General features: G+C 32.8%; 1 protein-coding gene across 6 annotated transcripts in view; it reads left to right on the forward strand.

The window, feature by feature from the left end:
• The window catches only part of LOC130894160 (ankyrin-3-like), a 174,036-nt gene that overhangs the window by 108,321 nt on the left and 51,805 nt on the right, over window positions 1–13,910 (forward strand). For all 6 annotated transcript variants that reach the window (XR_009059299.1, XR_009059300.1, XM_057800775.1 and 3 more), the window contains 2 exons: window positions 12,429–12,653; window positions 12,777–12,937. Coding sequence is in view for 4 of the 6 variants with exons in the window: in XM_057800775.1 (XP_057656758.1) it covers window positions 12,429–12,653; window positions 12,777–12,937 (386 nt within the window). In the remaining 2 variants the exon portion in view is untranslated. The remainder of the gene's footprint in view (window positions 1–12,428; window positions 12,654–12,776; window positions 12,938–13,910) is intronic.

Below are 13,910 nucleotides of genomic sequence, written 5' to 3' on the forward strand. Positions count from 1 at the left end.
GTGTGTATGTATTTAAGCTTGTGCAGAGGAGACTTGGCGCGACTAGAACACACTTTGAGTCGATTGGGTGTCAAAAGCCACGGATCTGGCCTGTGCAGAGAAAGGTACTTTTCCAGTAATACCAGATTTTATCGGTATTACTTATATATAAGCACTGAATGATGCACAACCAATTAACCTGCGTTATAAATATATAGATATCAATATTAACCGTTTCCCAAATGTAATATTTTATTAAAAGAACAACAGAATTAAAATTTTTTATTAATATATATATCCCATACAAACATTGAAATCTGATTTCTCTCATCATAGTAGGGGGAAAAGTATATGATCATTTCTTTCTAAGGTTTAAGTCATGTGCTTTCTTAGGTAGATATTCTTTAGGCTGTTTTTCAATTTTGATATTTTGGCTTTTGTATTTCGATGAAATTAATACATAACTATTTCCCTAGGTGTTAAATTGCTCTTACTATTTCCAGCTACAGTAAAAAAACCCGATTTTTTTTGTCAAACTACTAAGTTCGTCTGTAACAATGGAATCTGAAAATTCACGAACGCCTACTGCACCCTGCCTAACCATCAACTCAAAAGGCTTCTGTCTTATGAGCAGTCATTTCTCAGGTACTGTCAATACAAGTGGTGAATCAGCTCCAGCAACACTGTCAATATCAATATAGACATAACCTATATACTAAGCTATCTAAGCGACCTACAAGCCCGATACGTGATTCGAATCATCCAGTTAAGTAATATCCTTGTAAAAAACATCCTCTCATATCTTGACCTACGAAAAACTGGAAAGTTCCTTCCTCGATAATTAATTCATTATCTTCTGAATATGGTCATTTAAATGAAGATCTTCTTTTCAGAGATCAACTATATTTTATGAATTTTTAAATATTTTTAGTTTACTTCTAAATGTTTACATTCTAAGCGTTTCCATAATATGAAAAAGTAGTTAATCTTTATTTGCACCGTTTTATTGACTTTAATCGTTTGTTCCATTAAGCTCTTCAATTAATAATTGATTTTTCTATTTTTTACCTATATTATCAATAAAAAAAATTAACTGTTTAATTTGACTGTAAATATTGGGAAACGGTTGCTGTGATTACCCATTGTTATTCAATTAATTATTTAGTTTGGTGGTATTTTGGTGTAACCTTCAAAATGCACAACTTGTAAATTGTATGATTGTAAATATGTAGATAAGTAATCACTTCAAATATTTTGTGTGTTCAGCTTATCAGAATAGAAAAACCTAGTTCCGATCAAATAAGAAAGTAAGTTGGAATTTCTAGAACCGTTGACGATATTCATACTGAACACACTGTTTACACCAACACTCACAACACAACACTCTGACACGCGTTTCGATAACCAAGTTATCGCCTTCAGAGACTGAAGGTGAACCATCAGTTTCTGAAGACGATAACTTGGTTATCGAAACGCGCGTCAGACAGTGTAATTGTGAGTGTTGGTGTAGTGGTGGTGTAAACAGTGTATTCAGTAAGTAGATGAAAAGTAAAATTCCAAAGTGAGAAGAAAACTGGCCGCAATTAAACGAAATGATTCATTGAAACCATTTTTTTCTCTTGAAATACAGGAAATTAAGGGATTTTATGTAATTGTACATTGGGGTCATTGAGATCGACAGTGTTCTTAATGTTATTTGATTCATTTTCCTTCTTTTTTTATTTTGATATTCACGGACTATGAGGAGTGAATAAAAACTATTTTAATTACTATAAACAGGAGAAAAAAATACTTAATTGGTTACGTCAAAATAGGAGAATATGGCAATATGAGGTGAAGCATTCATAAAGTTTTAGGAAGGGTGCTTTGTTCAAATGAAGACTATGTAGGCATTAATATGATTTTTTTTTTTATAATTATGCTACATTTTCTCGTGCCTTCCAGTGGTATTATTTAGTCCTTGGTTAAATAAAAAGTGGACAAAACCCAACACTATTATGTTAAAGTTTAACAAACTAAAAAAGAAATTAGTCAGCTACAATATCGGTACTAAAAACATTTGATTTCACAGCGTATTGGTGTTTTCATATTTTTTAGCTCAAGCTCTGTCCTCTGTTGTTCCATGGGGACCGTCATAACACACCAACCATTTTAAATGACTGTGTGGACCTCTGAACGACGCTATATCTTGCTGTAGTACAGTTTTTCTTGCAAAGGCCATTTTTAAATCCCTGGCCGGTTCCCGTGAATTGAAGGTTAGCAACTGACCGTAGTGCAATCTCCGTATTCGATACATTCTCTGCATCAAGAAGAACTTTTGGACACACATTAATCTGACATCGAGAATATAATTGTTCTAAGATTCAGTTCTTGGTACCAATTTGATAAACCTCATTATCTAACCTAACCTAATCATCTGTCACCACGTCCTCTGTCAACCTCTGGAACTGCAATACGTACAGAAGTGCCAATAGATACAGGAGCAAACTTTTATTCACTAGATTTCATCATTATTTTTAACCTGTTTTTCTTATCACTTTGAGGAATAACTTGTACTTTATATTTTTTTGAACATAATGGACACAAAACTTTAGAGTTACTGTAAACCAACTTTTACTTTACACTGATTTCAGTTTTTCTTTACATGTTCTGTGAATGATCCACAGCAACTTCTTTCGTGAATAGTTGATAAATGGAAAATGTATTAACTGTTAAGTTAATTCAGCAATTCTTGATGATTGCATTATCAGATTTCTGAATATTCTAATTTTTCAAAAATTCGAATATATTTAAAATAACTTGCTGTGCTTGTATATCTAAATCTTTATTATTAAATTCATACCTGTCTTTATTTTCACTACACTATGCAGTTTCATTGTTTTTATTCGCCTATGGTCTAAAGAATGCCATTTTTCTCTTTATTTAAAGAAATTTTTGAATTAAATGAATCTTACCTAGCGACGCCACTGCTTATCGCAGGCTGTCTGTTGTGGAGATGATTGGTCCACGTGGACTGATGGTTTATACGATGTCTACCGAATTTGATACGGGGAGTAAACATTATTATTCCTTAATTTGGTATAAGTGCCGTGCTTATTTATGAAATATTGATTGTTCTTCGCATAACTGTCTTCTACAATTGCATTCGTACTTATTAGACTATAGACTTATTACTATCACTGCTAGTTTCTTTCCGACTATATAATGGCTAATCGACTAATCGTCATATACATCGTCCCCGCAGTTTATTAACGTTTTTGCGAACAAAATAGAAAATTCACTACTTAGACGAAATATGCCTAAATGCTGGATTTAATTTTGAAAAAAATATCAATTAGAAAGCAAAGAACTAAGTCCTCTATTGAATCATATAGTAAGTGACTGTGGCTGAAGTTCGTCCTTGAACGTTTCTGAGATCAATCTTTATTGTAATAGTTCTATCATAGTCGTCGAATTTACATTTTTATACATTTTATATTTGAGTTGATTGCAAATATCAAACTACTTTGAGCCAAGAACATTCGATACGTAAATATGATATTACAGGTTTACGACTGCCATCGTTTTATGACGATCTGAACCGTATAGAATTTATTTGGATACAAAGGGTTACGCGGGGCGCGATTATAAATATTTCATATCCCTTCACTAGCGCTTGAATTGAATGCTTTTAACCGATAATGTAGCTGATTAATCAGTTTTAGTTTGTTAGACTATAGTTGTGGAGTCTGTTTTATGAAACTTAAAAAAACCCCGACAAATCTTTAAAACACAATTTAATCACAAAAAAGTTTTAAACGATTTCAAACGCTTTTTACTTTGCTTGTAGATCCTGTTTTACGTGAACTCATATTTAAATACTCGTATTTCGTATTTGATTGAACAACAATTACAAGGTGCATTTATTATAATAATTCCAGTTATAATCGACACATAGTAATATAGCATAACATACCAAATTACTAAAAATTATATTGTTTCTTACTGCTTAAATCAAAAGATCTTCAAACCGTACCACAACGATTTTCACTACTATTTGTAACTGTATATATTTTGAGTATTTATGTTTCAAAATTAAATTAGTCAATAATTTGAATTTGTCTTGTTGAAGAGTGAACCCCTTAAGAAAAAAGTGAAAAAAGTGATATACCCTCTAAAGTGCTCACACAATACTGAATCTTTCCCTTCTAGATATGCCAAAAAGACAATTTAGAATATGCAAAATCACATTACAGATTCTTTTTTCGATTCTAATTCAAATCTAGCTCTTTTCGCTGCCTTAATTATTGTTACAACGTTAAAAAATAATTCAAAAATTACTTACACGTCTCATTTTACAACTTTATAAAACTAAGAGGAGTGTTCATTAAAGGAATTATTTTTCCAGCGAGCCATAAGTTTTCGTATGCAGACAACAGATAGACAAACAAGGCTGGCACTGCAGCTCAGGATTTGGTTCGGTCGGGACATAAAATATCACCAGCACCTCAAATTCGCCCGTTGGGTCTTAAGGTTAGGTGTATTATGTCCTGGTATAGTCACGTGGTCGAATTAGCTAAGACTTTTTCACACAAACTTGGAGCCCTCTTTAAGATCAAAAAGCTATATGCCCCCCGACAGCTTCTAATCCTCTACAAGGCCCTTATTCGTCGATTTGGACCTTGGCTCCCAAGTATACCCTGAAGATGCTCGAAATACAGAAGAGTGCAGTTCGACTTATCGGTGATCAAGAATTGACGAGAAACTTGGACAGCATAGAAGAAAGGTCGCTCACGTGACTCTATTTTATCGATAATACTACGGCAGAGTCCAACATAATACCAGTAGCAGTATTTGCAAGATCTACGATCTATTCGGCAAGCAGACGTGACTCATAACACCGAGTTTGCCTTCAGACGCCCAGAACGTCAATTCATTGGGACTTTAGCTTAAGATCAATATCCACAGGCACCTCCACACGATTAGCACCACACGAACTACCTGAGTGTAATAGGGTTTGCCCTCTTGTGCTTGCTTTTTACATAAAAAAGCTTCCCAAAACAGATTAAAGTTTGGGAGGAAGTGTATTCCAGAGTCTTGAAACTCAACCTGTTGATTATTTCGATAGTGTGCTGACCTGGGCGTTGACTCAAACTTTCTCTGAGAGTGGACCTCGGCGATTGTGTAGAATCGCGGCTTGTTGAGCAAAGAATCATTGTACTTCGCACTATTTATGGTAGTCCCTTTCTTTGGTGCAATCTGTCTCAGAACGCCTCCGATCTTAGTTGTATAACGAAAAGTATACGTAATTTTTTACTTAGCGCAGTAATTATTGTTAAAACGTCAAAGCTGTCAAGAGAGATAACGGAAATTTATTGAAAAATTCTTTCCATTGTATTATACAACAACTTTGTACGTTATTTCTATTGAAAGTGAAGTTTATTTCGTTCGTGAAATTGCTCCACTCGCTTCATTCTCTTTTTCACACACAAAGTGTAACGTTACTTGTGACAAATAACACCCTCTTCATCCCTTCAGTCTAAACGGTCGATCAAAACACTATTTTCAACAACGCGTAAAAATTACTAACAATTGACCTTGACTTTTTGGATTTTTTATCTTCGGGAATTCTTTTTCCTATCGTTTATGGTTGTACGTGTACTTTTTTATTTTTATGTTGGAAGAAAAAAATATGTCTTTTCAGCAATTAACTGTCGAATGATCTATAATTTTCCGACTTATTCAACAAATTTTCGCATAAAATTCACTTCTCGATTAGATCATACTTTCTTTTTCGATAAATTCAGCCAAAAATATTTGTAGAGATGTTTTGAATAAAAAAGGAAATAGTTTCATTGTTATTAATATATTCCATTAAAATAAACCACTTTTCCATGCAATTAAACTAATTTTCGAACATTTTTTTGCACCCCAACTGTGTAAGTTTGGACAGCCTATCATTTTGACCTTCTGACTGATTAAAAATTCAATCAAAACAGCTGTGTGAGAGTCGAATTTTCGTGACGAAGAAGTATTCGGTTTTTATTTGACGTTTTTCCAATTTCCAAGAACTATTCAAGTTGACAATTTCTGACGTTACTTTTGAAACATGAACGATAATACAACAAGCAACCATTTGCTTTGATGTTCTTCTAAATATCCTTGGATTAGGCTAATCTTGATGTTTTTTCAGTATCATATGCTTAGACCCATAATTCGTGACATGTACAAATATATTCATGATCTTTTTGTTATCTTTTTGTCAATATTTCAATGCACCAATCGAACTTTCTTTCGAACGATGAGCAAATTATGGCGGATCCAACATATTTTTACGTCCAAATGGTCATGTACTATCTTGTTTATGCTAGACATACTAATGGACAAATATGTCTCAATTTCATGGTATGTCACTTGATAATTAAATTTATTCAGTTCAAGTTCAACATAGATATTTTTTTGTACAACAAAAAATTGGGTTCATTGCCACAAAGTTTTTAAAAAACTGCAAAGACAAAATGTTGTGGTTGAGGTTATGTACAACAATGTCAAGTTCATACCAGAAATGACGGTGACAGTCAAAATCAATTAATCTTGACAAATCAAAAAATATTAATAGAAACTATGGTATTAATAAAAGTTTCTTACTTCATCTACACACTACATCTTAAACATATATAAGATAATTGATTGGATTAGTTGAAATAAACGTGTAGCTCTTAAAACAAAGAAACAAATTTCATTACATACATATATAGTTCTTCCAATATCAATTGCAGATTATAAAAAACCTTGCCGACAATTTTGGTTGATCTACCATAGGCGTAGATAGCTCATTTCATAAATTTATTATTATAAATACTTTTGAAAATATGTATATCTTTTGCGAGAAAGTGTAAGGTAATAGAATCATTATAAATTGGACGACATTATACCCCGTTATTTAGACAGGTGCACTTAATTGTGGTCCTACTAGGAACTTAGAAAAAAATCATTATTATACCACGTTAACTTGCTACAACTGAATATTAAATTATAAAACGTAAATAGACGAGTAAAATGTACCTGCCTGTAAGGGAGTTTGGTTTAAACAGGGTACCAGACGTGAACTGAGCCCTTTTTATACCTTATTCGTTTTTTTCCTGGAAAACGAAAGCAAAAACCATGAAGGAAAATAAATTATTTCCAAAGTATCTTTATAAATAATCATGCTATTCAGAACCGTATGAACTAGAGTCATTATTTGATTGAATTATTATGGGTTGTAAAGAGGGTGATACCACATATTCATTTTCTCTTTTTATAACATGTTCAACATAGTTTTTCCAAAGCTCTTGGCGGTCAGCTGCTAGAACTTTCTCTACGAGTTTATGAATTAAATTAATCTCACCTAACGACGCCGCTGCTTATCGAAGTCTGTCTGGCAGGAATCTTTCGAAGAAATTGTGTACATACGCCTTCGACTAATAGAAATGCATGTGTGTTTCAAGATTCGATGTTTTTATTGGTAAACAGTGGAGATGATGAGTCCGTGGACTGACGGTTTGTTAGATGTTTATCGAATTTTTATACGGGGTGTAAACATTATTTTCCATTTCTTTATGGTATGAGTGCAATTAATATTGGAAGAACTTTAATGTTAATAGACTACTTTTACACTTTCATTAAATCTTACTTAAAAACAAAGAAACGACTTTTAAACTTTATTTCTTCTATTCGTTCTCAAATAAGAAATTATTCTTAAAAATAAAACTATTCACATCTACCAACTTATTTAACCTCTATATTTTAACATCATCGAAACTTATAATAACCGAAAATGTCATTGTGACATTCACGACAGTTCTACCATAGACTAGACAATAACCTATAGATAAGTAAAGCAAACCATGTTTCCAAGTAAAGGAATATCATTTCTTTACACATATTTTGTAATAAAATATATTATAGTTGTAGTTCAAATATTAAATTATTTATGAAATATAAAAAAAATCGTTGTGGTAAATTGAATAAGCAGTATATCAATTGCAATTTTAAATGAATTCCACTGACGTAGTTATAAAATAGTATTACAATTAACATGATTTTTGTGTTGTCGTGTGTCAACAGTGTCTCCAATTGGAAAAAGTAAGTTTTGTATAAAGTATCTTGTAGTATACATGTGCTTGGAATTTACGCGTGTTTTGAATATATTTTTGTGTGTACTAACACATTCTGCTTTTTTTCTTAGTTTGTGCTGCTTTTCATTTTTTTATTCTTAAAAACAACACACAATATAAAATGATATAGTCCGGGAAATAGCGTTACATTTTACATGGTAATTTCAGACCCATCAATTTTAGATTTTATTGATTAGTTTATATAAGGTTGATAATGGAATAATTTTCAATAATGCAACCACCAAAAACCACCCCTCAGAATGGAAAAAATTTCAAATTACTAAATGGAAGCAGTTATAGGGCTCATTATGTTCCAACATGTGAAGTAAACATTTAATTTCAACATGAATTAATCGACCTGATGTGATTGTGATTTGCAACGCTACCTCCCGGACTAATATACGGTTAATATTTCGGAATTACGAGAGTCGACAGTTTCGACATGTAACTTTACTATTAAACTCGCTTTAGTGCGTTTATTAAAGGTGTATATGCTCACACATTTTCACTTGTTTACTTTTTTTGTGGCGAAATAACATTAATCATACCTAAACTACATACAAATATAACTAAACTTTTCCTTGCTAAATAAAATATCTAAGAGGTCACTTTGAAGGGTAATATTGTAGTTAATTGTTGAAAAATTATAATCGGTCACTTTAATATTTGTGCACAATATGTAATATTTTGTGAATCGATACAGATATTTCTTTGTTTTCTCCAAAATTAATTAAAAAATGATAATAATAAACGATATCTGTTTTCTGAATAATGAAATTGCACGCACAGAATGTCTAATATTCAAGTGGTGAAAACAGTTTTGTCGCTGTAGTCATATTCTTCTATAGAAGCTAGATTTTTTTTCTTTTTATCTGGACGATCGATCAATATTAAATTAATGCTAGAAATTGTTGAAATGGGTCTATTGTTGGAATTCTTTATCTTTTGGATGTGTTTTCAGATGGTATTAATGGTTTTTTGTAGACCAGGAGAGCATCGACAACGTCGCTCTGTCTTTATGTCAACTGCGCAAACCATAACGAAAATTGATGAATTTATTCGTGGTATTATTATCCCGAACAGTGCCGAAAAACAAACTATCAATAAAATTTTACATGAAGAATATCTGTGCTTCCGAAAAAGATCTCAATGCTCAATCTGCCTTTTTCTTTTCGCCAAAATCAAGTCTGCCTTAAAGGAAGACGTACAGCGAGATCAAAGCTTCTTAATGATCTTATAAAAGAAGAATTCCACTATTGCTTTGACTAATAGAAACTAGAAGAGGAGAGTACATTAAAGGGGTCATTCTAGCCCCTTTATATAATAACTAGACCTCGTATGTGATTCCACTAACATAAATTATTTTCGATGCTCGGATTTGAGAATAGAATTTGGTAGGATGATGTGATCTAAAATTCAACAATGAATTTCATGAAAAATTTGTTATGACATTAATCGAACTATCCACCGATGGTACCTATTAAATTTTTTTGAACCGGATGCTCCATTAAATCCACAAAGATATATTCATATATTAATGATCACCCAACAACGAAATAAACAAAAATATTTATCTTAAATTAGCTGACCTAAACTTTTGTATAAAATAAACTTAAAACAAACAAATGGAATCCTTTTTTTATTAAAACAAATAAAAATATGTTCGGTATGAATGAAGTTTTCGATAAATTACACATGATGTTGCTTACTTACAAAACAGAGATTTCCTGCATTACTGGCTACTTATAAGGTTTCAATTTGATATTAACAGACATACAGAATTTTCCCGCTGTTGCCTCGATGACATTATTTATCACCTTTTTCATAGCTAGATTTGTTCCATTGCACAATCTAAGTTGATTAATGTTACTGATCCTACTATTAACTGCAAATTGTAAGGTGATAATCCAGGCAATTTCATGGGATAGTTCACTACGTCATCCTAATTAATAACTGTGTCGATTGATTTGAAGGAACCCATCTGTCCCGGAAGAAAATTTTGAATAACAGCAGCCTACGGATGGAGCAACATAAAATTAGGGAATTGAGGACAACGATATTACGAAAATTGAAACAACTGTAAGGAGTGTCGATCTAACAATAACGAAAGTCTAGGAAAACCAATGTGGAAGGGGCAAAAATTAGTCGTAGTTCATGCAGGATACATACTTCTTCTTCTTCCTCTTTCATTAGCACCAGGACCTGTTTAATCCTGTACGTTTGGCCCTCTTCCTGGATCTTCCTGAGAAGCTGAACTCCAGCTCTCATACCACCTCTTTGGTGGTCTGCCTACAAGTCTGCGTGTGTTCGGTCTCTGAGTTTTAGCCCACTTTGCCCATCTGTCTTCTGTTATTCTTTTTACGTGATCCCTCCAGAATCTTTTTCGTGCCCTGACCCATCTCACCACATCCTGTACGTCCAATTCTTCTCTTATGTCATCACTCCTTATTCGGTCCCCGAGGGTGACTCCCTTGATGTTTCGCAGTATTTTCATCTCTGTGGTTCTCATTATTCTTTTTGTTGCTGATTTCTCGGCTCTGGTTTCTGAGGCAATTGTGAGAATAGATCTCACACACGTTTTATAGATTCTGGTCTTGCTCTGGGAGCTCATCGCTTTGTTTCTCCACACTATATCTCTCAGACAGCCGCTGACTTTTGATTGTTTCATTGCTTTTGTTCGTTCCTCCTCTGTCAGGTTTCTTCCACTAGATATATTCACTCCCAGGTAATCTAATCTTGATACCTGCTATATTATTCCGCCATCGACTGCCAATTTGCATCTAATAGGATTATTTGATATTACTATTAATTGTGTCGTGAAAAGACGATATAAAACAGTGATTATGGTCCAAAATATTTTGTTTTCTGATTTATACAATACAATATTATGAAGATGTATAAGCCGATATTTAGGAATTATTAAGTTGACAAAATATTGAAACATTGGTGATGAGCAAATGCAAGACTGAGACCATTAGACAGATTCGTCTTGTCCTGGACTTGCAGTGTGATAAGTGGTCTTGGTTTTGGTCTCAGTGTTAACTTATACTTTTCCATTTGATGGAGTATGCCTGAGTAGGCAAAAAGGATATGTTTTTTCCTCAGTTGTCCAATGTTTTCTTCAATTTCGTCCACTAATTTATCGGTGCTGATATCATAAAAGTTCTGATTCCGGAAAGAATTTGAGCACTATTTTAATAATTTCTTAGTTATCTTTTTTCCTTATACTGATAATCTGACAGGTTTTTTGCACTTTTATGTGTTGATTTTTAAACCTTAAGTCAATTAGTCAATGATGAATAACAACAACACAAAATTATGTTGCCAATCACAAACATCTAAATAACTGTATACTTTTAAAGCGTTTAAAAACCTAATCATTTTAATATATCTATTGAGACAAGTTTCGAGATCATTTTTACCTTTTTTTTTTTACTATTCTCTTCACTGTGCAATTTTGTTTTTTAATATTTGCCGTTTGATTCGTTTTGTGCAGAAGTTTTCTTATCGGCTAGAGAATGTTGAAAGTTTAAAAAGAATCTGTATATAACCAGAAAACAGGATAATGCAGGACCACGGCATATTCTTTAATAATCTTTGACTCAAATATCAGTATGTACTGACCTAAACTCGATCTAAATGTTCTCTAATTGGTCAGTACAAGAAGGTAATTTTGATCTTGATCAGAACTAAATAATGAAAGTTCAAGTTTTCCTTACATTAACATTCAAACATCTATAACAACAAAGGCTTGAGGTATGATGAAGTAAATTATGTAGCAAACAAATAACAATTAAAAAAAAAAAGGTAATTTTATACTTTCGCGGTCCCCGCGTTTTTTGGATCTATAAAATCGAAAAATCATCCGATTTCGATGATTTTTTTTTAAATCTTCGTTTTTACGACGGATTTACGAAAGAAATTATGGGAATAAAAAAATGCAAACTTATATTGATTTCAGGGCTTTAAATGTTCATGAAAATCCAACCATTCACATATAATTGTTGATAACGTTTGATGCTTTGTAAACAAGTTATGAACAATTATATGCGAAGAAGTGCGTTTATGATCACATTTAAAATCATCAAATTATATGAAATCTCCCATATTTTTTTCGTAAATCCACCGTAAAAACGCAGATTTTAATAACAAATTCATTTTCTAGAGCCAAAAAACGAGGGGACCGCGAAAGTATAAAATTAATAAAAAATATGTTTGATTAATTCCCATATAAATAATATATTTTAACATTATCTAGCCGTATCGAACGAAAATTGAAATATATAGCATTAAAAAACCGTTTTTCTATAGTTTTTTGGTCTCATTTATCGTTGATGCGAGAGGAGGTGCTATGAGAGGATGTCGTCATTCGGGTGTAAGAGTAATCGTACCTCCAAGATGTGCTTCTAGCCCAACAAGAATTACTTGCCGTTATGTTAGACCTCAGAGAACGCCAACTCCTCCACCGCTAATGGAGGGTGAAGCATTGGCTAGCAGATTATTGGAATTAGGTCCTGTTGGTGCTAAATTTTTAGGGTAAGAAAGCGTTTATAAAGTATATTAAAAAGCGAAATATAACCCAGAATGAAAAGTGCCATAGTTTAAAAAAATATTTTTTTTTATATTTGTTACCATGTTAAGACACTTTCATTTTTACAGACCTGTTATAATTGAAGTGCCTCATTTTGCTTCTTTAAGAGGAAAACAAAGAGAAATAATCGTTTTGAGGTCTGATAATGGTGAAACTTGGAAAGAACATACATTAGAGGCTAGTGAAGAAGCCATACAAGATGTATTGAATCATAGTTTTGATGGAGAAGGTATGTCAACATATATTTAGTACACTGAGGAAATATACAAAAAATAATTATAAAAAAAATACAAAATTATCCCTAGTATGAATCATCTTTCTTCAAAGTATCGTATCCCGAAATTACGCTGTTGATTGCTCGAGAAAATTATACTTTTACTGATTTCCAATGATAAAGCCAAAATACTTGTGCTTTGAGGGTTTCCCATATATTTCTATTTCTTCTTTGTATCCTATTCTCTTCACAACAAACTGAATTCACCCAACTTATATCATTTACTAGCAGACTCTGCAGATCGCGTACTTTGTCACAGCTAGACTATTCCATGTCGCGTTTAATTTCCCGAGTAAGATCCATTTTTACTTTCAACTAACTTTCTAAGTATTTGAAGTTATCTTACCTACTTACTTCACCTGTACGTGGTCGATAAATAGGTTGGACTTGTATGTGTGTATAGATTTGAGGTTTCGTATACACTGCGGCCGAAATGATCTATTTTGTCCCATTAATCCTACTCCTTTCCAAAAATGTCTCGAATGTGGGATGGCTTTAGTTGCCAAAGATTTCCGTCTTCTATTTCATACGCACACAGGTGTAGTGCTCTAGAGTTCCTTAGTGGTTCACACTAGGTCTAGCTTCTTCAAGGGTTTGTTGAGGCGACAGTGCCTCGATAGGACTTCTAATAGTATTCGTAGATTATTCTTACTTAGGTTGATACATCTAGAAGATCTTCTCTGGTATAGTTTTCCAGAAGAATATTTACCTGTCTCAGCCCCTGTAGGTTGTTCCAATAATTGGTTTTGCTCCTATCTACAATCTTTTCCGGTGCTTTTTCCATAGTTCTGTAGCTGATACTGCAGAAAAATGGAAAAAGCACTGGTAGATTGGACTAAACTTTAAACTTTTAAAAAATGCACAAAACTAAAAATAACTAAACTTGTGGTATGTAGTTATTCATACCTGTAAAAAAAATCATATTCAT

This window comes from Diorhabda carinulata, chromosome 5, assembly GCF_026250575.1.
Source record: "Diorhabda carinulata isolate Delta chromosome 5, icDioCari1.1, whole genome shotgun sequence".
Taxonomy (NCBI): domain Eukaryota; kingdom Metazoa; phylum Arthropoda; class Insecta; order Coleoptera; family Chrysomelidae; genus Diorhabda; species Diorhabda carinulata.